Source organism: Pseudophryne corroboree, chromosome 1, assembly GCF_028390025.1.
Source record: "Pseudophryne corroboree isolate aPseCor3 chromosome 1, aPseCor3.hap2, whole genome shotgun sequence".
Classification (NCBI taxonomy): domain Eukaryota; kingdom Metazoa; phylum Chordata; class Amphibia; order Anura; family Myobatrachidae; genus Pseudophryne; species Pseudophryne corroboree.
The window spans coordinates 855,383,930-855,407,336 of NC_086444.1; the positions used below are offsets into that span (position 1 = coordinate 855,383,930).

The 23,407-nt window shown below is 44.1% G+C and overlaps 1 protein-coding gene across 1 annotated transcript in view; it reads left to right on the plus strand.

Annotated features, from left to right (window-relative positions):
- Positions 1 to 23,407, plus strand: part of PAQR3 (progestin and adipoQ receptor family member 3) — a 127,683-nt gene that overhangs the window by 77,148 nt on the left and 27,128 nt on the right. The window contains exons 4-7 of the mRNA XM_063919963.1: positions 11,978 to 12,133; positions 15,183 to 15,380; positions 15,484 to 15,574; positions 17,555 to 17,718. Coding sequence (XP_063776033.1) covers positions 11,978 to 12,133; positions 15,183 to 15,380; positions 15,484 to 15,574; positions 17,555 to 17,697 — 588 coding nt within the window. The 3' untranslated portion in view covers positions 17,698 to 17,718. The remainder of the gene's footprint in view (positions 1 to 11,977; positions 12,134 to 15,182; positions 15,381 to 15,483; positions 15,575 to 17,554; positions 17,719 to 23,407) is intronic.

Consider the following 23,407-nt stretch of genomic DNA (forward strand, 5'->3'; position numbering starts at 1 on the left):
TGCTGTCGAATTTCCAAACTTGAATTGAATATGCTTTGGTCGAATTGCAGCACTTGTATCATTGCAGAAAAGTCGAATTTGCAAAAATTCGAATTTCAAAAAGTCGAATTTTGAAAGTCCGTTTTTTGGTCGGAAAGCACTGAATTGCATAGGCGATTTTTTTTTTTGGTCGAAAATGACCCGAAATTCGACAATTTCGGGAATTCGACCGCAATTGCATATACCCCCATATCTTCAAAAGGATATTAATACATTAGAAACTGTACAAAGGAGGGCAACTAAAATGGTGCATGGCCTACATCACAAAACATACACAGAAAGACTAAGAAATCTCAATATGTATAGTTTGGAGCAGAGAAGGGAAAGGGGGGACATGATAGAAACTTTCAAATACAGGTTGAGTATCCCATATCCAAATATTCCGAAATACGTAATATTCCGAAATACGGACTTTTTTGAGTGAGAGTGAGATAGTGAAACCTTTGTTTTTTGATGGCTCAATGTACACAAACTTTGTTTAATACACAAAGTTCTTAAAAATATTGTATTAAATGACCTTCAGGCTGTGTGTATAAGGTGTATATGAAACATAAATGAATTGTGTGAATGTACACACACTTTGTTTAATGCACAAAGTTATAAAAAATATTGGCTAAAATGACCTTCAGGCTGTGTGTATAAGGTGTATATGTAACATAAATGCATTCTGTGCTTAGATTTAGGTCCCATCACCATGATATCTCACTATGGTATGCAATTATTCCAAAATACGGAAAAATCCCATATCCAAAATACCTCTGGTCCCAAGCATTTTGGATAAGGGATACTCAACCTGTATATCAAGGGTCTTAACAAAGTCCAGGAGGGAAACATTCTCCAAATGAAGAGAAGCAATAGGACGTTGAGGACATGCACTGAGACTGGAGGGGGGGAAATTTGCGGAAAAATTATTTCACAGAAAGGGTAGTGGACAAGTGGAATAGCCTCCCATCAGAGGTGGTAGAGGCTAAGACAGTAGAGCAATTTAAACATGCATGGGATAGACCTAAGAATATCCTTACAAAGAAATAAGGTTAGAGATAAAAATAATATAAAAAAAAAGGGGCAGACTAGATGGGCCAAGTGGTTCTTATCTGCCGACAAATTCTATGTTTCTATGCCACAGAAGAGCAAGACTATGAGTTCCACCCCAAGAGGCGAGTGAGAAGCCAGATGATTCAGCCCTGTAGGGTTTCTAATTTTTGAGCTAGGATTCCTGTGTGCAGCAGGGCATAGTGTCAAATCTTTATAACTGCAAAGTGTCAATTGTGTCTTCAATTATTTGCACTTAGAGGAGGAATTGGTAGTAGGTTCCTTAGCCTTATTTTTGGACTGATTTTTTTGAAGCGTGGACCAGAGGTGATAGAAGGTTCTAGGTGTCATTCGCAGAACAAACCCTTTATCATTTCCTCTTGGGAGGATAGGCATACCTGGAAATCACTGATTTATGTGGTTGACCCATAGTGTGCTCTACTTAAGAGCACCATCATTCCAAGTCCAAATGCTGATGCCCCCTGGGACTAGATCGGTATGGGATGCCAAATGTCACTATACTGACATCAGCATCCCGGGTAGCAGAATGCCGGCAGTGGAGCGAGCGCATCGAGGCCCCTTTGCGGGCTCGCTGCACTCTCCGCGCTGCTGGCACGGTTGTGGACACCCACAGAGGGAGAATCATTTACCTCGGTGGTATTCTGGCAGTGGGATAGTAATTCCTTTCGGGATTACGGCATCTGTATTGCGACCGCCGGGATCCTGACAGGCAGTATTTTAACAGTGAACCCCTGGAACAACCAGTGATCGCACTAAGAAAAAAAATTGTGGGTCCCACGGACCCCTCACTTTAAAAAAAATATTGAGGTCTGACTCCACTGTTTTGGGGTCCCATCAGATATTATGCTTTTGACCTCCTCGTATAGAATTGGACCACCCCATGTGCCTTACACACATACTATGGGGTAGAGGGGTTCAGTTCAAGTAGCAGTTAGGGGTAGTAGAGTTAAGGGCAGGCAGTGCTGGGGGTAGGGGTCAGGTGGTAACTTGGGCAGTGCTGGTGCAGGTAACAGTTAGGTTATAGGGGTTAAGGGCAGGCAGCAGTTGGGGTAGAGCCGAGGGTTGATGCACGGAGCAGTTGAGGTAGGAAGGATTAAGGGCATGTATCAGTAGGGGTAGGAAGGGGGGTGGTGGTAAGTGTAGATAACAGCTGGGTCAAGGAAGTAGGGCAGGCAATGCAGGGGGAAGGTAGGGGATGTGGGTAGATAGCAGCTGGAGCAGTACTGGGGGCAAGGAAGGAGTTAGGGGCAGGCAGTGCTGGGGGTAGAGAAGGGATACAGGTAGATGGCAGCTGGGGCAGTACTGGGGGGAAAGGAGGGGGTTAAGGGCAGGCAGTGCTGGGGATAGAGAGGGGGTAAGGTGCTGACCGATTATGAATAACACTGTAAATGACAGTCCTTTGGGACCTGCTTATTTACTAAAAAAGTGTCTCCACTGACACCAATTTTCTCAAAGTAGCAGTTGCCTCAAAGCTTAGAACTGAACCCAAAGCCCTAATTGCTGTGAGGCAGAAGTGCTAATCACTGACACATGACAGATGGATTCTGGAAGACACTGACTGCTGTGTGTATGACCCTCAAAGGGATTAATTCATTTGTTGTTCACCATTTTGTACAACAACTATACTCACCACAGTAGCAATGCCTTATAACGCAAGTAAAACATTAAAAAGAGAAGACGAAAAATCACTGTGGGATTTAAACTAGAAACCCAGAGAGTAGCTACTTCTAGTGTTGGCAGAACCAGTTACATGAGACTTCATGGGACCTGTGCTGAGCCTGGACACCCTGATGGCCACTGGAACTAACACAGGTCAGTGCGGGGGTGATCGGGACCCTTTGCCAATGATGTCTACCTCCAGCTGTACCTTCCAGATACTTCTTCTGCAGGCTCCAATGCAGATGCTTCACCACCCCAGACAGCTTGCCTGCTCCTGCTTCATGTCCTGCATGGAGGGCACGGATACACTGCACTGTGCACAACAACCATCCACACTCCCTCACTTTCAACAGCAGTGGTACCGCCCTCAAGCATGTCACCCATTGGCCAGCTGGCTACAAAATGAACGGACACAGTGCCTGTCCAATAACATCAGAGCAGTGAGTCATCTTATCCGCCCAGGCAGCTAGTGACCAATCAAGCGTCAGAAAGACCTCAATTTAGCCAATCAGCTTCAGGGGTCATAGCATGCCATGCATACTTAATTATGTGTCACTGAATGCCTTTTGCCATTTCATCTTGGATGTCATATCGTCAACTCAAGCTCAACATTTCCAAAACAGAATTAATTGTATTCCTGACAGTCAAAAGTAGTTAACAACCTCATATCTCCATAACTGTTGACAACTCGACAATCTGCCCTACCCCACAAGCTCGCTGCCTTGGTGTCATCCTTGACTCTGAACTGTCCTTTGTCCCACACATCCAGTTTCTCTAAATTATGTTACATGCATCTCATAAACATATCCAAGATACGACCTTATCTTACACAAGACACTGCAAAAACTCTAATCCATGCACTCATTCTCTCTCGCATTGATTATTGCAATAGTCTCCTTACTGGTCTTCCTAAGAAAAGACTCTCCACTACAATCCATTTTGAATGCAGCTGCAAGGCTGATCTTTGTAGCAAAACTTTTATTGTCTGCAGATCCTCTATGTCCCTCCATTGGTTGCCCATATCCTACCCTATTCAATATAAAATACTTCTACTCGCATAAAGCTATTAACAAAACTACACCAACATATATCTCTTCGCTTATCTCAAAATATCTCCCAACTCGACCTCTACACTCTGCACAAGATCTGCGTCTCTCATCTGCATGGATTACTTGCCACATTCACAATTGCAGGACTTCCTACGGGCAGCAGCCACCCTATGGAATGCCCTCCCACGTATGATGAGGCTCTCTTTAGCCTCCAACACTTCAAGCGTTCCATGAAAACTCACCTCTTCAGCCAAGCCTATCAAATTCCTGAACCGCCCACATAACCTTCAGAAGCATTTATATCTAATTACATCCAATCAGGACTGCCTTTGCAGTCTGGTGGGACCAATATGCTATAGATGCCTATCCTTGTGTATCCTCCTATTTCCCTATAGATTGTAAGCTTGCGAGCAGGGCCTTCCTATCTCCCTTGTCTGTTATTACCCAGTTTATCTTATTACTGGAATATGTTGTGCCATGTAAGAAGCTGTAAATAAATAAATAAATTACAGTCCATTCCTGTTTTCCTGAAGGCGAATCACTAGGTTTTGCTGTAAGAGAAGCTCTTCAGCTTACTCTTTGGTTCCGTATCAAGATGATTTCTTTCTTTCTTAAACTGAACATGAAATCTCTTACTATTCAGACTGCTAGTAGCCTTGTTGTCATTGAGGATTGTCTATTGCATCTTGAATTGATTGATGTTATGTGCCTTTGACATCATATTACTGTTGCATTCTAGTTTGTTCACAACCAGGGAGGGACTATTAAGTTCACTTATAGAGGGTGTTTTTATTGAAGGACTATAATCCTCTGTACGGGAGGCCTTGGTTGTCTTTATCTCATGGACATGAGTCTATGTTATATGTGTTGGTTTTGATGGTTTCCATATTGAGAGCATTTCTACTTGCTCAGTTTCATTTAAGGGTGTTCCTGTCCAAGTTTATTTAGAAATGGAACACTTCTCACCAGCTCTTGACTAGCCTTCCTTTCTCAGAGCAGAGTATTTTGCTCCATTAGTGGCTTTGGTGCTACATCCCCTTCTTGGTTTGAATTAGGGTCCGATTACTATGACACATTTGCAAGCCTTTGAGACCGGGGAGAGGGCCTGTTACTCTTCCTTTAAAGTTTTAGGGTCTTGCTCTGTCGAGTTAAAGTTGCTCACCTATGTGCAGGAATCCAGGTTGGTCAGAGGACACCAATTCTTACAGAAGCATCATTAAGATCCATTCAGACTCTTCCATGCAGTTGTTTAAAGAGGAGTATGTTGACAGCACATGTTCCTTTGTTTCCCAGTGTCTGTTTAAGAGATGCATTGACATATGCGTAGTGAATGTCAGTGTACATCCAACTTCTCTCTGTGCAATTGGACATACAGATGACAAGAACTGTTGGCACTGGCGAGTACTCTAATTTTATTTTGAGATCTGCTGCATTGACTCTGAGTGGAATTACATCCTCAATCACCACTGAACGTACTTTGAACTTTCTTATTTATGAATACCTGTGGACCTTTTGTGGTAAGGTAACTAACAGCCTGGAACTATTAATTTTTCTGCTGTTTTTTACAACCATATAATTATAAGATTGTATTTTGTGTTGCAAAGGATAATTATTATTATTATTATTATTATTATTATTATTATTATTATTTATTTATATGGCGCCACAAGGGTTCCGCAGCGCCCAATTACAGAGTACAAATGCACATAAAAATAGGAAAACAGTGACTTACAGTTGAATACAATATAGGACAAGTACAGGGCAACTAAGCATAACTACACCAGTAAACATAGAGATAAGTTCCAGGTGGTCAAAAAACTGGGATCTGGGCAGTTGAGGATTATTAAAGTAAGAAAAGTATAAGCACATGAGGGAAGAGGGCCCTACTCGTGAGAGCTTACATTCTAATACTAATTAATATGCTTGATATGATTATTTGCATTTTGTATATGCTTTCAATACATGTCATTGTTAAATGCATTATGAAACCAATGCTTTGTATGGGATGCAGTCAATTTGCCGGCGGTCGGGATCCCGGCATTCAGGATATAGACACCAAAATCCCAACTGCCGACATCCAGAATCCCGGTCCACCAGGGCTATGTCCACAACACCCATAGAGTGGGTACAGATCCTGTGGCGAGCCACCAAGCCCGCAAGGGGATTCTTAGTGCTTGCCCCGCTGCCAGCATTCTGGCGGCCGGGATGCCGCTGTTGGGTTATTGACAGCCGGCATCCCGTCTGCTGGTAAAACGTATGTACTCCCTTTGTATCATTATGGAGAATGCTGATAATTCTATCCCTCAGCCATAACATTAAAACCACCTGCCTGATATTATGTATGTCCGCCTTTGGCTCTGTCTTGTCAGGGCATGGATTCCAAGAGACCTCTGAAGGTGTCCTGTGGCATATGGCACCAAGTTGATACAACTTACAGGACTTAAAGGATAAGTTGCTGAGGTGGGTCCTCCATGGCTCGGACTTGTTTTTCCAGCACATTTCCAGATGCTCAATCGTATTAAGATCTGGAGAATTTGAAGGTTGAGTCGACACCTTGGACTCTTTGTCATGTTCCTCCATCTGTTCCTGAACAATGTTCAAAAGGATGTCATAGGTTTATAGGGCACTTTCATGATTAGATGAGTACAGCTGGATACAGTACCTGAAATGCCAATGTGAGACCCAATTCTAGAAGCAAGGGTTTTAATGTGATGACAAATATTAGAGGGGGCTGCCCTGTTTGGTTCAGTTCACCTGGACTGAGGCTGAAGGATTGTGGTATAACACCTAAAACGCCAGTAAGGAAGTAGTCCCGGAAGTCATAGGATGCAAGTCTCAATCACACACATGTAGCCTTGTGAAGGAGTTTTGTTGCATCACATTGTGGTTAAGATACAAATTTGGGTGAAAAAAACAAAGAAGCAACACCTATCAGCATAGCTCACTCATTCCAGCTCATTCACGCCATCTTATAAAGATGAGGGCAAATGCATGTTCTATGTTGCATCATGCAGCATATCATGGCATGACTCAAACAGGTGATGCCTCAACTTGCTGTGGTCTGCATTACCATACAGACAAGCATGTTTTGAGAGTCGTACATTAGGACATTACAGTGCCTTTTTTCTAACTCCTTTTGTGGATCATTGATCTTATTTGGGTACTGTACATGTTTTAATATAACTGGTTCTTTTACATGTAAACTAGAATACCTGCAATGTTAAGGCAGTCTTAAGGTACTTTTGGGAACCAGTCCTTTAAAGTGCTGACCACCTCAAAGATGTCTAATTGTAATAATAATAATAATAATCCTCTTGGCAGTCTCTGGGTGGCTCGCCTTTCCTTCATAGCAGCATACCTCATGGGTGGCAGAGGGACATGTTGTCCTTGATCCTGGCTTGTATGGCTCTGAGGTGGCGGACAGCAATTAGCATTGGGTGGGAGCTCACTGCTGTTGTGTGACTGGAAAGCGCCTCCTGGAGGCTGTGTTATGGCCAGGCTCGTACCGTCCTTTGTGGCTCCCAGGCTGTTACTGGTGTCTGTAAGGCCATAGGGACAGGCTCTGAAATATTACAGGGTGTAATTCAGCAGTCAAAGAAGGGGCAGGCGCATCTCCGTATTAGACAAATGAGAAAGTAGCCTAACCATGAACACTTGTGTGTAGGTGGAGTGCTATCGAGGGATAGAGGGAGATGTAGCAAGTCTTCTAAAGAGTATAGAAAGAACAAGTGGAGAATTTACCCATGGCAACAAGTCAGCTTCTTTTTATAATTTATCAAGCACATTCTTTAAACTTATAGGTATAAGCTGATTAGTTGCTATGGGCTTCTCTTTAGAAGGCTTGAGACATGTCCCCCATAATGCAGAGGATTCTTTGAATTGTCTGACCAATACAGATATAATCAATAAAATGCCAAAGTTGAAGATACACCCAGAATGGTGATCTGAGAGACTAAGGTCATTTTTGAGATCAGCAAAAAAACTTAATTCCTCTTGTGTCCAACAGCTGGCCTAGAATGTCTTGTCTGGAGACCATAAATGATGTGTCTACCAGCTGACCTAGCCAGAATGTCTTGTCTCGAGACCACGGATGATGTGACCACCAGCTGGCCTAGCCAGAATGTCTTGTCTGGAGACCACAGATTAAGTTTTTTGGATAGAAGGCTTCATGTTAGAGCTACTTCTTCTAGATCTTGCTTTGAAGACCAAACTGGGATTTAAAATTGCTGAATATATTGTTCTGAGCATTGTTCTTGGTACATACAAATACAATCTCCCTGTTAAATACAGATATTAAATTATTCTCAGAATTACTTATTGACAACATGAAGAAGTTTTTGAAAGATACAGTTCACCAGGACCATCTGGATTATTGACCTGAAACCATCACATACCTAGAAGTGGGCCTTGTGGTAGTTTTGCCAACAGATGCAGAAAAGACATTTGAGAGTCTCCCAGTTAAAGACCGAATTATCCGTAAATTCCTGTCACTTGTTCTCAGGGAAGGAAACCTTGCTCATTTTTCCTTAAAAGCAACCTGCAGCATGAATAGCACATCGCAAAGCTCACGCTTAATTGTCCTGTGCATGCGCCCGCACTTTCTGCGCGAGGGGGGGTGCAGAAAAAGCAATCGCCTCTACCTGTCAATCAGGCAGAGGTGGGGGGCGTCAACAATCCGTTTCCAGGAGTGTTAACACTGTTTCCATACCGGAGGGAGTGCGCGTACCCGTGAGGGTCTGATCGGCTCCCCAAGATCGTTAGTGCTGCACTCGTATGTCGGTTCCCGCAGACATGGCTGGGCTCGCATATGATATATCGCATGCAAAATGTACCAAATCGTATGGAACCACTCCCGGGAAGCTCCCGGGAGAGTTCAAGGGAAATCGCCTCCGACTTCAGCCTCAGGTCATATCGTTGTAGTGTATGGGGCCCTGTACAGTTGAAGACAATATAGGACAAGTACAGGGTAAATAAACATACACTGACCTAAGCATCAAGGTGGCAGAAAACCGCAGGATTTGGTGTTGTCGAAGATGGTTTAAATAAGAAAATAAGCACACGAGGGAAGAGGGCTCCACTTGTGAGAGCTTACTATATATATATATATATATATATATATATATATAATATATACATATATTGATACTCTCAGTCACACAAGCAGCGGCACTCAGAGACTTATACCCATTTCACACCGCACAAATAACCCGGTATCGACCCGGCATATTGCCGGGGCGGCGTGAAAGGGGCATAGCCGAAATCCCGGGTCGCCTGACCCGGCAATTCAACAATGGTATAAAGCAGTGGCTGCGTAGACGGGCTCCCGGGTCGATGCGACCCGTCTACTAAATAGGTAGAGGTGGCGCGTAGATGAGCTCATCTCCCGGCCCCACCTCCGCCACCGCTCCACCCCCCCGCTGCTATGGCAACCTGCAGCAGCTGCCAATGCCGGATCCCACCCGGGAAGGACCCGTTTCCAATTCCCAGGTGGGATCCGGCATTGGCTGAGTGAAAGGGGTATTAGTAAGACCTTTTTGAATACATTTATTGCTTACTAAGGGCCTAACTCAGACATGATCGTAGCAGCAAATTTGTTCTCTAGTGGTCAAAACCATCGAGGTAATTCAGACTGGATCGCTGCAGCGGCAGAGATTGCAGTCTGAATTACTTTGTAGAGTGTGCACCCCGGGAGCCCAGTGACATACTATGAGCGGAACAGGAGGTGGTGTGGCAACAGTGTTAGAATGCTATTGGTGGTGCGCGGTCCGGACAACGGAGGCGTGTCTGGATCGTTGGGGTGGGGGCAGGCCGCGGCGTCTGCAACCTGGGACGCGGCAAGTAGCGGTCTGGCAGGGAGCTACTCGTCAGGTACAAAAGCATTGCCACCATGCGGGGACACACACACAGCCAGACATGCGGGGCGGACTAGCCCTGTGCTCTGCGTCCCCCCGCATGTCTTTGGAACTGATCGTAGATGTGCTAAATTTAGCACATCTACGATCAGGTCTGCATTACCTCCCCATGTGCCCTGCGGAGGGCAGATATAACGCGCAGAGAGAGTTAGATTTGGGTGGGTTACATTGTTTCTGTGCAGGGTAAATACTGGCTGCTTTATTTTTACACTACAATTTAGATTTCAGTTTGAACACACCCCACCCAAATCTAACTCACTTTGCACATGTTATATCTGCCCCCCCCTGCAGTGCATATGGTATTGCACATTAGAGAGCAAATTTGATGCAGTAATCAGGTCTAAATTAGGCCCGAGTGCCAGAGCTTGTGTGAATTGGGGTATCCGTTCAGATGGTCGACAGTGTTAAGGTTGACAGTCATTAGGTCGACCACTATTGGTCGCCAGTGACATGGTCGACATAGACAAATGGTCGACACATGAAAATGTCGACATGGCTTTAAAAAAAAAGAAAAAGATTTTTAACTTTTTCATACTACCATCCACGTGGACTACAATTGGGATTAGTAACCTGTGCCGAGCGAAGTGGCAGCGGATCGATGCACCTTGCCTGCAGCATGGCGAGCGAAGGTTGCCATGCAAGGGGACGCTGTACACGAATTGGGGTTCCTGGTCATGTTACGGAAAAAATTACACCAAATACAGTTCAAAAATCCATATTGACCATTTTCACGTGTCGACCATTTGTCCATGTCGACCAATAGTGATCAACCTAATGACTGTCGACCTTAACATTGTCGACCATTCATACCAGAACTGTGAATTGGATTGTGTGTACTTTAACCCAGAGGGCACCGGAGCATTTTTGGGATTTAGTAGAAAGCTGGTCCACTTGAAAATACAGTAAATATCTTATATATATATATATATATATACACACTCACTCACTCACTCTCCCTCTCTCCCTCTCTCTCACTAGAAATGGCGCTCCAAATTGTGATTTTTAACACCAAAGTATTTATTTAAAGCAAATGAAATATTCGGGTTAAGACATATTAGGGTTAAGACAGCGATTTTGTCATTTCTTCAAGGAAGATCAATTGTATACTCACATATGAGTGAATTGAATTGTTACCAACATCATTATATGTATGGAACATGTATTGTCATTTTTTGATTTAATGTGATACAGTTCATATCATACTGTGTTTTATTTAAAAATAAATAAGTCTATGTTTTATGACTATTTTATTATATGTGTTTAATTTGTTGACATACCGATTAAAATCACTAGCTCCCTGGGGAAACACTCTTTTTCTGTTCATAACCATTATACCCCATCTAACAGGGGGTATTTTCCCTAAGGTGCAGCTCCATATAGTATCAGCGCGAGACAGGTCTTATATATATTCTTTATATATATATATATATATATATATATATATACACTCACTCACTCACTCTCCCTCTCTCCCTCTCTCTCACTAGAAATGGCGCTCCAAATTGTGATTTTTAACACCAAAGTATTTATTTAAAGCAAATGAAATATTCACATGCACCTAACGTTTCAATTTGATACAAGATTTACAGTAGATTCCATACTCCTGTTACCTCATACAGTGTTGCTGTAGTCGCGCCAAACAGCCCTTCTCAGCGCACCAGATCCTTTGTGACTCTGCTTGCACCAAGTGTTTTTTTTTTTACCTGAATTTGCATCTTTGTTGCAACGTGATGCAACAAAACTGCTTCATGTGACTGCACTGATTCATTTGATACTTGTATATCTGTGTGAGATGGAGTCTGAATCTATATATAAAGTACTACAATGCATCGCCAAGGTCCGTTGTGATTCATACACAGATTCAGACACCATCGCACACAGATACACAAGTGCAGTGCAAATTAATCAGTGCAGTCTTGTGAAGTGACTTGTGTTGCATCGCACTTTAGACTGAGAGGCAAATTCAAACAAAAAGATGCTTTACTGCTCAGCACTGCTCACTTGCTCCAGGTGTCTGGCGCCGCCAGGTGTATGAGGACATCTGTATTTTTTATTTATTTCTGAAGTGATTTCAACAAATTTATGGTTTCTGGAACTAGGTATAAGATTTAGAAAGTAGACAAAAAAAAGGTTTCAGTGATATAGATAGACGCATGGTTTTCGGAGTACCTATGTTTTTTTTTTAATGTGGTGTTAATGTTTTGGGCTGCTGCGTAAGTTGGTGGTAGTGTTCACAAAAGTAAATGAGTGGGTTTTATTTTGTAGGTCTGCATGTTGTGCTCCGTGGGATATCACCTCTTTTCTTGTCATCGATCAGAGAAAACCAGCCGACGATGGATGGCATTGGATTACGCTGGCATTTCAATCGGCATCTTGGGTTGCTATGTATCTGGGGTGTTCTATGCGTTCTACTGTAACAATGTAGGTAATCATTCATTCTTAATTTTCATTCTAGATCAGCAAAAGAAACCATTCATATCCTGGCTCAATTCAATGAAGCCATCACATTGGTTTCCAGTGCCTCAGGCAAGGTTTTATATTGTATTCTCCAGAACTTGAGTCTTATTTATCTTACTAATGAGCACTGTTGGGAGCTGAAGTCCACATAATTTTCATGAGTGCATTTCCATATTAAAAATAATGAGTGAAGGGACATGTTGAACTCATGCCTTCTGTGTGTTCTATTTGAACATGCTTTGCCAACTGCAGCTGTACTGCGAGTACTTCAAAAAGAGTCTTTTATGGCAGTAAGGGAAATGCCAACTGTGAGCCATTTGGGGTTCATTAACTGTAGCCTTTGATTGGGGAATTGAGTGGGTCAGTGGTCTGTGACAGGATTTCTGAACAGATTATGTATGAGATGCTACAGTACATTTCTATAATTTCTTTAAAAAAGAATAGAACAGAATCAATAATTGTGTTTTAAAGTTTAATAATTGCCTATATTTTTAGTCTTTGATAAATCTGCTTATCATAGGAGGAATTCAGTTTTCATTACAAGGTAAAACATTTAGCTTTTAATATTTGCTGTAGGAAGTGTTTGCAAAGAAAGTGCTAGACAGGATCTAAGAGTATCCAAAGTTGGGTGACTTAAAGTTCCTTTAGAAGAGTGCTTGGCACTGAGCTGTGTGGAGTCATCTAAACCTGATAGCTATATTACCTTGAATTATATGAATTTTATGGGAATGGAAATAAGAGGGGGACATTTGGTGCTAAGCAGTAAACCTGCTTAACCAGTAACTCTTAATATGCAGTACCAAGATGGAGATGACTTCTTACCTTCCTAGCCAATATCAACAGAAGGTTTCCAGGCTTCTATTCCTTGGCAACTGCTGTTCAGTGTTATGTCAGCAGTTTATCATGATTGTCCCAGGGTGCACAACCAAAGTACATTAGATTTTGACTTTAATTTAGTGTGCCCTTCTGACATTCTTGTACATGTTACTGCATTTTGTTCCCTGGAAGGGATAATAGTTCCTATACCACCATTATTCATTTTGTACTTTGTGTAGTATTAATGATTGTTGCATATCTCTAATAACATATCATTGTGTCACTTAGTCTTGGTTTAATAAAGCTCCTCCCCAACAATACCTATAACCCCAACAGTGATCAGATTAAGAGTCTTGCGCAATGCCGTGGGATCTAATAGCTTTAAATTTTAAAAATAAATATTGCATTTTTCCCCAAAAACTTAAGCAAGTAATACTATTCAGAACTTATATGTTTAACTGTAGAACTTTTAATAATTAATAACATATAGTAGCAGTACTGAGAGAATATGACTTTCACATCTGTCCATTCCCCATAGGAGCATGGACAGTCCAAAGTCTTTAAAGCAAAGTACAAATTACCTGGGCCCAAAGTACAAATTACCTGGGCCCAGGTCTGATAGAGGGGCCCAGGTCCATGTCTCTTTTGATTAGGCCATGCCCACTGAAAAATACCTGGGCCCAGCCATGCTCTCTACTGCCCTGGCTGGGTGGCATGCCATGCTCCTGTGAGTGGGTGCTTCTGATGTGCTAGACATGCCCCCAAAGAGGAGTGGTCATGCACGCAGCATGCTGTGGTCACACCCCCTCTAGTGGGGGCAGGGTGGCCCAGGAAGTTGTTGTACAGGGGCCCAGGACCTCTCTTGGCTGCCCTGTAAACACCCATAGGCCCATCTTTAATCAGCAGCCAATTAACCTACCAGTATGTTTTTGGTGTATTAGATGAAACTGGAGCACCCAGTGGAAACCCACACAAATGCATGCAAACCTTAGTTGCCGGTAAAAGCTCCACATTCAGTGATGTGGGGATCTCTGTAAAGGTCAGTTCTATAAGCTAAGATACAAATATTGGGGGCTTTCTACAAGACTGTTCTCTATCCAGAGAGGCATCTGACTGTACCCTCAAGCTCCCATTGTTTGCTTTGGCAATGGTGCCTTTAAAAAAAAATAAAAAAATTAGTAGTACAATTTTTTTTTCTTTTTAAATATACAGATGACTTGTTTCTTTTGTGTGTGTTAACATGAACGCTTCTTTATAACAAAACTGCATGCATCATCACATACCGCCACTGAATAGCAATTTCTGCTGACATTTCAGTCAGGTGAATGACGCAGCCTGGGTGGCAAATCCCATATGCAGGAGATGAGATCTCTTTAACCCATCTACAATTTTTATCTACATTACAAAGCTTAACAGGTCTATTCAATGACTGTCAGATCCTCTCCAACGAAAGAGGATCCGACAGTTCAGTATTCAATTATCGGGCAATTCCAACAGGTTTTGCCCGTTTTCGACAATGCTGATCCGACTTTTTTTTTACGTCGAATCCGCATTGTCAAAAACAGGCCAAAATCCTGTCGGAATTGGCTACTAATACCCCTTTTACACCTACGAGCACGGGTCGCAGCCGGGAGCCTGACACGGGAGCTGCCCCCTGCTGCGACCCGTGCTCGGTCCCTTTCCCATTAGCAGTCACAACCCGGCATATGCCGGGTTGGTGACGCTTCTAGCTACACGGCAGGGGCGGCGCAGGGAGATCACATGATCTCCCAGCGCTGCCCATCCATACAGTGTAAACGGGAGCCGTGTCGCATCGACACGGCTCCCGTTTACACTACACCCTACCCGGATCATTCCCGTGTCCTACCCAGGTAAATAGCCGGGTAGGATTCACGGGTCACTTGATCCGGGTTTACCCTTTTCCACTTGCCAAAAACACGGGTAAATGCGCGCCCCCGTGCATTTACCCGTGTTTTTTGAGCTAGTGGAAAAGGGGTATTATTTGACAAAACACGTGAAGGAAGATTAGGCTAAGTTGTTAGATAATATGAAAAAAAGAAAGAAAATGTAACTGTTGACTTTTAAAAGCCATTAAATGTTTTCTGCAGTTCAGTTGTAAGATTATTTTTTCCCCTGCTGTTTCCCTTTGTGTAATATGCTTCTGCTATATAAACACCATTTCATTAATGTCTTCCAGTATTGGCGTCAGGTGTATTTAATCACCGTGCTAGCTATGATCTTGGCAGTGTTCTTTGCACAAATTCATCCCAGCTACCTCACCCAGCAGTGGCATAGACTGCGCTCCGTTATATTTTGTTCAGTCTCTGGCTATGGAATAATTCCCACCGTCCACTGGATTTGGCTGAATGGAGGTATTGGGGCTTCTATTGTCCAGGTATGAGCAATGATACTGCTTACTACATTGGTCGTGTTCTTGTTCTTCTCTTGATTATTGAATTATGAACAGATCGCATTAACCGTTCATTTCTCTTCTGCAGGAGTTTGCTCCCCGTGTCATTGTGATGTATACCATTGCAGCTGCTGCTTTTCTGTTTTATATTTCCAAAGTTCCAGAAAGGTATTTTCCAGGTAAATAAACAACTTTAGAGGCAAAGTTTTTGCCTCTAAATAGCAAATGCTCTAGTCTGCATAATTAATTAAAAGCAATAATGTAAGTGGTCCTGACTGAATCTGCCCATTATTAGGCTGTTCAATTCACCACATACTATTAACCAAATTGGGCAACAAAATTGTATGTGTAGAGCATATTTAGCAGCATTTGGCAATACAATCAGCTCATTGACGGTAATATATAGGTGTGCTACTGCACAAGTGACGGATGTAGAAGATTTAGATATCGTTAAAGTTAAAACTTCAAATATGAGTTGTGTTCATTGTTTCCTGATGTGCAATGCATAGGTTGAGTAGACACAATCTATCTGACTGGTTGTGAACTGTAATCTGACTAAAGTTTTTGTGAAATGTCAAGGCACAGAACCGTATAAAAGCAGCACTGCACACCGAAGAAGTCAGCATGTTCACTTCCTTCACAAACTATGGAGCTCAGCAGATGCCACTAGAGAGCCATTTTCTTCTATGACTACAAGAGTGGTCGGCAACAGCAGGAGAGTTTTGACTGACTGCGAGCTGCTTTTGGGGAGGAAGCACCGTCCCAAACCACTGAGTGGTATGCAGAATTTCAGGTGCGGGAGACGATCCCTGGAAGATGAGCACTGTGGCCAATCTGAGTCTGCCGTCACTGTGAACAAAGTTGCTGCCGTGCTTGCCATAGTTAAGGTAGACACCGGGGTGGTTGTGGCCCAATTAGCGGAGGAGCCAGGCATCTTGCTTAATACGCAAGGTTTCTGCATGCTTGGTGCCCCATTAGCTGACTTGAGAGCGGAATGCGGCTCGAGTGACTTGGTGCCGCAACATGCGGTTTGATGGTGGTTGTTCAAGCTTTGTCTGGGAGATCATCAGTGGCAATGAATCCTGGATCTACAGTTTTGACCCTGAGATCAAAAAGTCAGCCCAGTGGACCCCAGTTGGAGGTGCACCACCACAGAAGTTCTGACATGAGCGCAGCATGGCCAAGCTTGGTTGCTTTTGTGGCCAAGACTGGTCATGTAGCTACCATACCACTCTTTCAGCAGTGTCACTGGGTACTGCCCTTCTCCATCACAACAAGGCACATGCCCACAAATCCAGGAGAGCATTGGATTTTGTGGTACATGAATGTGTACAGGAGCTTCGTCGTCCACCATACAGTCCAGACCTGGCCCCCTGCGATTTCTTTGTGTTCCCACAAATCATGCTACAATCACGCTTTTTTCCTGCATGTGGAAGATATACCTGCTTCGGACTGGTCCAGCTACTTCAGCGAGTGGTTTGAGCGCATGCAACATGGCATAGACTCCTCTAGAAATAGAAATATAATGTTCACTTTGTAAATATAATACTTTTTGTGCATCCAGAAACTTATTGCACACTCCTCGTAGAGTGCATCAAGATCTAAATGTAAATTTAAATTGAAAATTTTTATTAGGGTATGAGTCATTGGGTCCACCTAACTTAGGTCGACACTCATTAGGTCAACCACTGAAGGTCGACATTGCCGTTAGGCCGACATGGGCATTAGGTCGACATGTAGGTCGACAGGTTAAAAGGTCAACATGAGGTTTTTGGTGTCGTTTTCTCCGTAAACTGACTGGGAACCCAAATTAGTGCACCGTGTCCCCTCGCATGGCTCGCTTCGCTCGCCATGCTTCGGGCAAGGTGGTTCGCTTCGGTCTGCACAGATTACCGGTCTAATTGTAGTCCACGTGGATCGTTAAGTATGAAAAAATCCCCAAAAATTATATATATATTTTTATAAAACTCATGTCTGCCTAGTACATGTCGACCTAATGGCATTGTCGACCTAATGAGTGTCAACCTAATTTATGTCGACCTAACGACCGTAACCCTTTTATTAGGATTAAATGTTTAAACTTTGAATATGCAATAACAAATATTATAGTTGTATTGTCCTGTCCAATTACAGAAATTTGATATTTTATGATTTTGCAGGACAGCTAAACTACCTTGGTTCCAGTCATCAGTTGTGGCATATACTAGCAGTTGTGATGTTGTATTGGTGGCACCAGTCGACCGTGTACATCATGCAGTACAGACATAGCCAGCCATGTCCGTCATATGTGGAACATCTGTGATGTAAGAGAGAATGACACTATGTACGTATGACTAAAACCACTTGTGTTAGTCATGTCATTGCTAGGGGTGATACCATACTACATTTGATCATGCAGTTGCTGCTTACCTTGATGTGTCAATTATGCTTGTCTTATTACCAATTTCTTTTTGCACTGATATCAGATAATGTACACAATGTGGGTTGTCGCATGACACCAATACCTGATATTTTGTTTAGATTATGGAAACAGCCTCTCGTATGTTTCAAGTTCTGGCACAATATTACTTATTGCAGCTAGTAAACTATACAGTAGGTTCAGTAGTTTCATGAGACTGTAATTGAAGACAATCTCGTGTACATATCTGATACATCCATACATAACTTTTCATCATTTAAGCATTCAAAGAACTTTTAGCCTCATTAAAAATTACTTATTTAGTACAGAACTGTTACCTTCAGTTTTTAGTACATTTTACATTATTTTAATTTTTTATTTGAATTGTATTGCAGTACATCTAGTCCGACATTTTTAATATGGTATTTGTAATTTCTCTGACGTCCTAGTGGATGCTGGGAACTCCGTAAGGACCATGGGGAATAGCGGCTCCGCAGGAGTCTGGGCACATCTAAAGAAAGCTTTAGGATCACCTGGTGTGCACTGGCTCCTCCCCCCATGACCCTCCTCCAAGCCCCAGTTAGATTTCTGTGCCCGACGAGAAGGGTGCACACTAGGGGCTCTCCTGAGCTCTTTGTGAAAGTTTTAGTTTAGGTTTATTATTTTCAGTGAGACCTGCTGGCAACAGGCTCACTGCATCGTGGGACTAAGCGGAGAAGAAGCGAACTCACCTGCGTGCAGAGTGGATTGGGCTTCTTGGCTACTGGACATTAGCTCCAGAGGGACGATCACAGGTTCAGCCTGGATGGGTCCCGGAGCCGCGCCGCCGGCCCCCTTACTGAGCCAGAAGAGCGAAGAGGTCCGGAAAATCGGCGGCAGAAGACGATCCTGTCTTCAGATAAGGTAGCGCACAGCACCGCAGCTGTGCGCCATTGCTCTCAGCACACTTCACACTCCGGTCACTGAGGGTGCAGGGCGCTGGGGGGGCAGCGCCCTGAGACACAATAAATCGATAAAAACCTTATATGGCTAAAATAAATGCATCACATATAACTCCTGGGCTATATGGATGCATTTAACCCCTGCCAAAACATACAAAAAAACGGATGATAAGGACGCCGAGAAAGGGGCGGAGCCTATCTCCTCAGCACACTGGCGCCATTTTCCCTCACAGCTCAGTTGGAGGGAAGCTCCCTGGCTCTCCCCTGCAGTCACTACACTACAGAAAGGGGTTAAAAAAGAGAGGGGGGCACAAATTAGGCGCAGTATAAACAATACAGCAGCTATAAAGGGAAAAACACTTATATAAGGTTATCCCTGTATATATATAGCGCTCTGGTGTGTGCTGGCAAACTCTCCCTCTGTCTCCCCAAAGGGCTAGTGAGTCCTGTCCTCTATCAGAGCATTCCCTGTGTGTGTGCTGTGTGTCTGTACGTTTGTGTCGACATGTATGAGGAGAAAAATGATGTGGAGACGGAGTAGAGTGTCTGTAATAGTGTTGTCACCCCCTAGGGGGTCGACACCTGAGTGGATGTACTGTTGAAATTGCGTGACAGTGTCAGCTTTGTATAAAAGACAGTGGTTGACATGAGACAGCCGGCTACCCAGCTTGTGCATGTCCAGACGTCTCATACAGGGGCTCTAAAGCGCCCGTTACCTCAGATACAGACGCCGACACGGATACTGACTCCTGTGTCGACGGTGAAGAGACAACCGTGATTTCCAATAGGGCCACACATTGCATGATTGAGGCAATGGAAAATGTTTACACTTTTCTGATAATATGAATACCACCAAAAAAGGGGTATTATGTTTGGTGAGGAAAAACTTCCTGTAGTTTTCCTGAATCTGAAAAATAAAATGAGGTGTGTGATGATGCGTGGGTTTCCCCACGATAACAATTGATAATTTCTAAAAAGTTATTGGCAGTATACCTTTTCCCGCCAGAGGTTAGGGTGCGTTGGGAAACACCCCCTACGGGGGATAAGGCGCTCACACGCTTGTAAGAACAAGGGCTCTACCCTCTCTTGAGATGGCCGCCCTTAAGGATCCTGCTAATAAAAAGCAGGAGGGTATCCTAAAATGTATTTACACACATACTGGTGTTATACTGCGACCAGCAATCGCCTCAGCCTGGATGTGCAGTGCTGGGTTGGCGTGGTCTGATTCCCTGACTGGAAATATTGATATCCTAGATAAGGACAGTATATTATTGCCTATAGAGCAATTAAAAGATGCATTTCTATATATGCATGATGCACAGCGGAATATTTGCCGACTGGCATCAAGTATAAGTGCGTTGTATTCTACCAGTAAAGTGGTCAGGGATTCCAAACGGCATTTGGAAGTATTGCCTTAAAAAAGGGGATGTACCCTAGGTCGCCTCTCAAAATAAGACGCCGTATTATCAGGCGCAGTCCTGGTTGGCAAGCGGACAAAAGGGTTCCTCTTTTCTGCTCGTGACAGAGGGAGAGGAAAATGGCTGCAGAGATCAGCCAGTTCCCAGGAACAGAAACCCTTTTCCGCCTCTGCCAAGCCCTCAGTATGACGCTAGGGCTTTACAAGTTCAGGCACGGTGGGGGCCCGTTCTCAATGAATTTCAGTGCGCAGTGGGCTCACTCGCAAGTAGACCCCTGGATCCTTCAGGTAATATTTCAGGGGTACAAATTGGAATTCGAGACGTATTCCCCTCGCCGTTTCCAAAAGTCTGTTTTACCGACGTCTCCCGCTGACAGGGAGGCAGTTTTGGAAGCCAGTCACAAGCTGTATTCCCAGCAGGTGATAATTAAGGTACCCCTCCTGCAACAGGGAACGGGTATTATTCCACACTATTGTGGTACCGAAGCCAGACGGCTCGGTGAGACCGATTTTAAAATCTAAAATCTTTGAACACTTACATACAGAGGTTCAAATTCAAAATTGAGTCACTCAGAGCAGTGATTGCAAACCTGGAAGAAGGGGACTACATGATGTCTCGGGACATCAAGGATGCTTACCTTCATGTCAAAATTTACCCTTCTCACCAAGGGTATCTCAGGTTAATGTACAGAACTGTCACTATCAGTTCAGACGCTGCCGTAGGGATGGTCCACGGCACCCCGGGTCTTTACTGAGGTAATGACCGAAATGATGATATTCCTTCGAAGGAAGGGAATTTTAGTTATCCTTTACTTGGACGATTCCCTGATAAGGGTAAGATCCAGGGAACAGTTGGAGATCGGTGTAGCACTATCTCAGGTAGTGTTGCGGCAGCACGATTGGATTCTCAATATTCCAAAATCGCAGCTGGTTCCGACGACTTGTCTTCTGTTCCTAGGGATGATCCTGGACACAGTCCAGAAAGAAGGTGTTTCTCACGGAGGAGAAAGCCAGGGAGTTATCCGAGCTAGTCAGGAACCTCCTAAAACCGAACCAAGTCTCAGTGCATCAATGCACAAGGGTTCTGGGTAAAAATGGTGGCTTCCTACGAAGCAATCCCATTCGGCAGATTCCACGCAAGACTTTCCAGTGGAACCTACTGGACAAATGGTCCGGGTCGCATCTTCAGATGCATCAGCGGATAACCCTGTCACCAGGGACAAGGGTATCCCTCCTGTGGTGGTTGCAGAGTGCTCATCTTCTAGAGGGCCGCAGATTCGGCATTCGGGACTGGGTCCTGGTGACCACGGATGCCAGCCTGCGAGGCTGGGGAGCAGTCACACAGGGAAGGAATATCCAGGGCTTATGGTCAAGCCTGGAGACATCACTTCACATAAATATCCTGAAGCTAAGGGCCATTTACAATGCTCTAAGCTTAGCAAGACCTCTGCTTCAAGGTCAGCCGGTGTTGATCCAGTCGGACAACGTTACGGCAGTCACCCACGTAAACAGACAGGGTGCCACAAGGAGCAGGAGGGCAATGGCAGAAGCTGCAAGGATTCTTCGCTGGGCGAAAAACCATGTGATAGCACTGTCAGCAGTTTTCATTCCGGGAGTGGACAACTGGGAAGCAGATTTCCTCAGCACGACCTCCACCCGGGAGAGTAGGGACTTCACCCAGAAGTCTTCCACATGATTATAAACCGTTGGGAAAAACTCGACAGGTATTGCGCCAGGTCAAGGGACCCTCAGGCAATAGCTGTAGATGCTCTGGTAACACCGTGGGTGTACCAATCAGTGTATGGGTTCCCTCCTCTGCCTCTCATACCCAAGGTACTGAGATTGATAAGATGGAGAGGAGTAAGCACTATATTAGTGACTCCGGATTGGCCAAGAAGGACTTGGTTACCGGAACTTCAAGAGATGCTCACGGAGGATCCGTGGCCTCTACCTCTAAGAAGGGACCTGCTCCAGCAAGGACCTTGTCTGTTCCAAGACTTACCGCGGCTGCGTTGACGGCATGGCGGTTGAACGCCGGATCCTGAAGGAAAAAGGCATTCCGGATGAAGTCATCCCTATCCTGATAAATTCCAGGAAGGATGTAACCGCAAAACATTATCACCGCATTTGGCGAAAATATGTTGCGTGGTGCGAGGCCAGTAAGGCTCGACGGAGGAAATTCAACTGGGTCGATCCCTACATTTCCTGCAAACAGGAGTATCTATGGGCCTGAAATTGGGGTCCATTAAGGTTCAAATTTCGGCTCTGTCAATTTTCTTCCAAAAAAGAACTAGCTTCAGTCCCTGAAGTTCAGACATTTGTTAAAGGGGTACTGCATATACAGCCTCCTTTTGTGCCTTCAGTGGCACTTTGGGATCTCCAGGTGGTTTTTGGGTTCCAAATGTCACATTGGTTTGACCCACTTAAATCTGTGGAGTTAAAATATCTCACAGAAAAAGTGGTCATGCTGTTGGCTCTGGCCTGGGCCAGGCGCGTGTCAGAATTGGTGGCTTTATCCTGTAAAAGCCCTTATCTGATTTTCCATTCGGACAGGGCGGAATTGAGGACTCGTCCTCAGTTTCTCCCTAAGGTGGTTTCAGCGTTCACCTGAACCAAACCTATTGTGGTGCCTGCGGCTACTAGGGACTTGGAGGACTCCAAGTTGCTAGACGTTGTCAGGACCCGGAAAATATATGTTTCCAGGACGGCTGGAGTCAGGAAATCTGACTTGCTGTTTATCCTGTATGCACCTAACTAGCTGGGTGCTCCTGCTTCTAAGCAGACGATTGCTCGTTGGATTTGTAGTACAATTCAGCTTGCACATTCTGTGGCAGGCCTGCCACAGCCAAAAATCTGTAAATGCCCACTCCACAAGGAAGGTGGGCTCATCTTGGGCAGCTGCCCGAGGGGTCTCGGCTTTACAACTTTGCCGAGCAATTACTTGGTCAGGAGCAAATACGTTTGTAAAATTCTACAAATTTGATACCCTGGCTGAGGAGGACCGGGAGTTCTCTCATTGGGTGCTGCAGAGTCATCCGCACTCTCCCGCCCGTTTGGGAGCTTTGGTATAATCCCCATGGTCCTTACGGAGTTCCCAGCATCCACTAGGACGTCAGAGAAAATAAGAATTTACTTACCGATAATTCTATTTCTCGTAGTCCGTAGTGGATGCTGGGCGCCCATCCCAAGTGCGGATTGTCTGCAATGCTGGTACATAATTATTGTTACCAAAAAAAAAAAAAAAAAATTCGGGTTA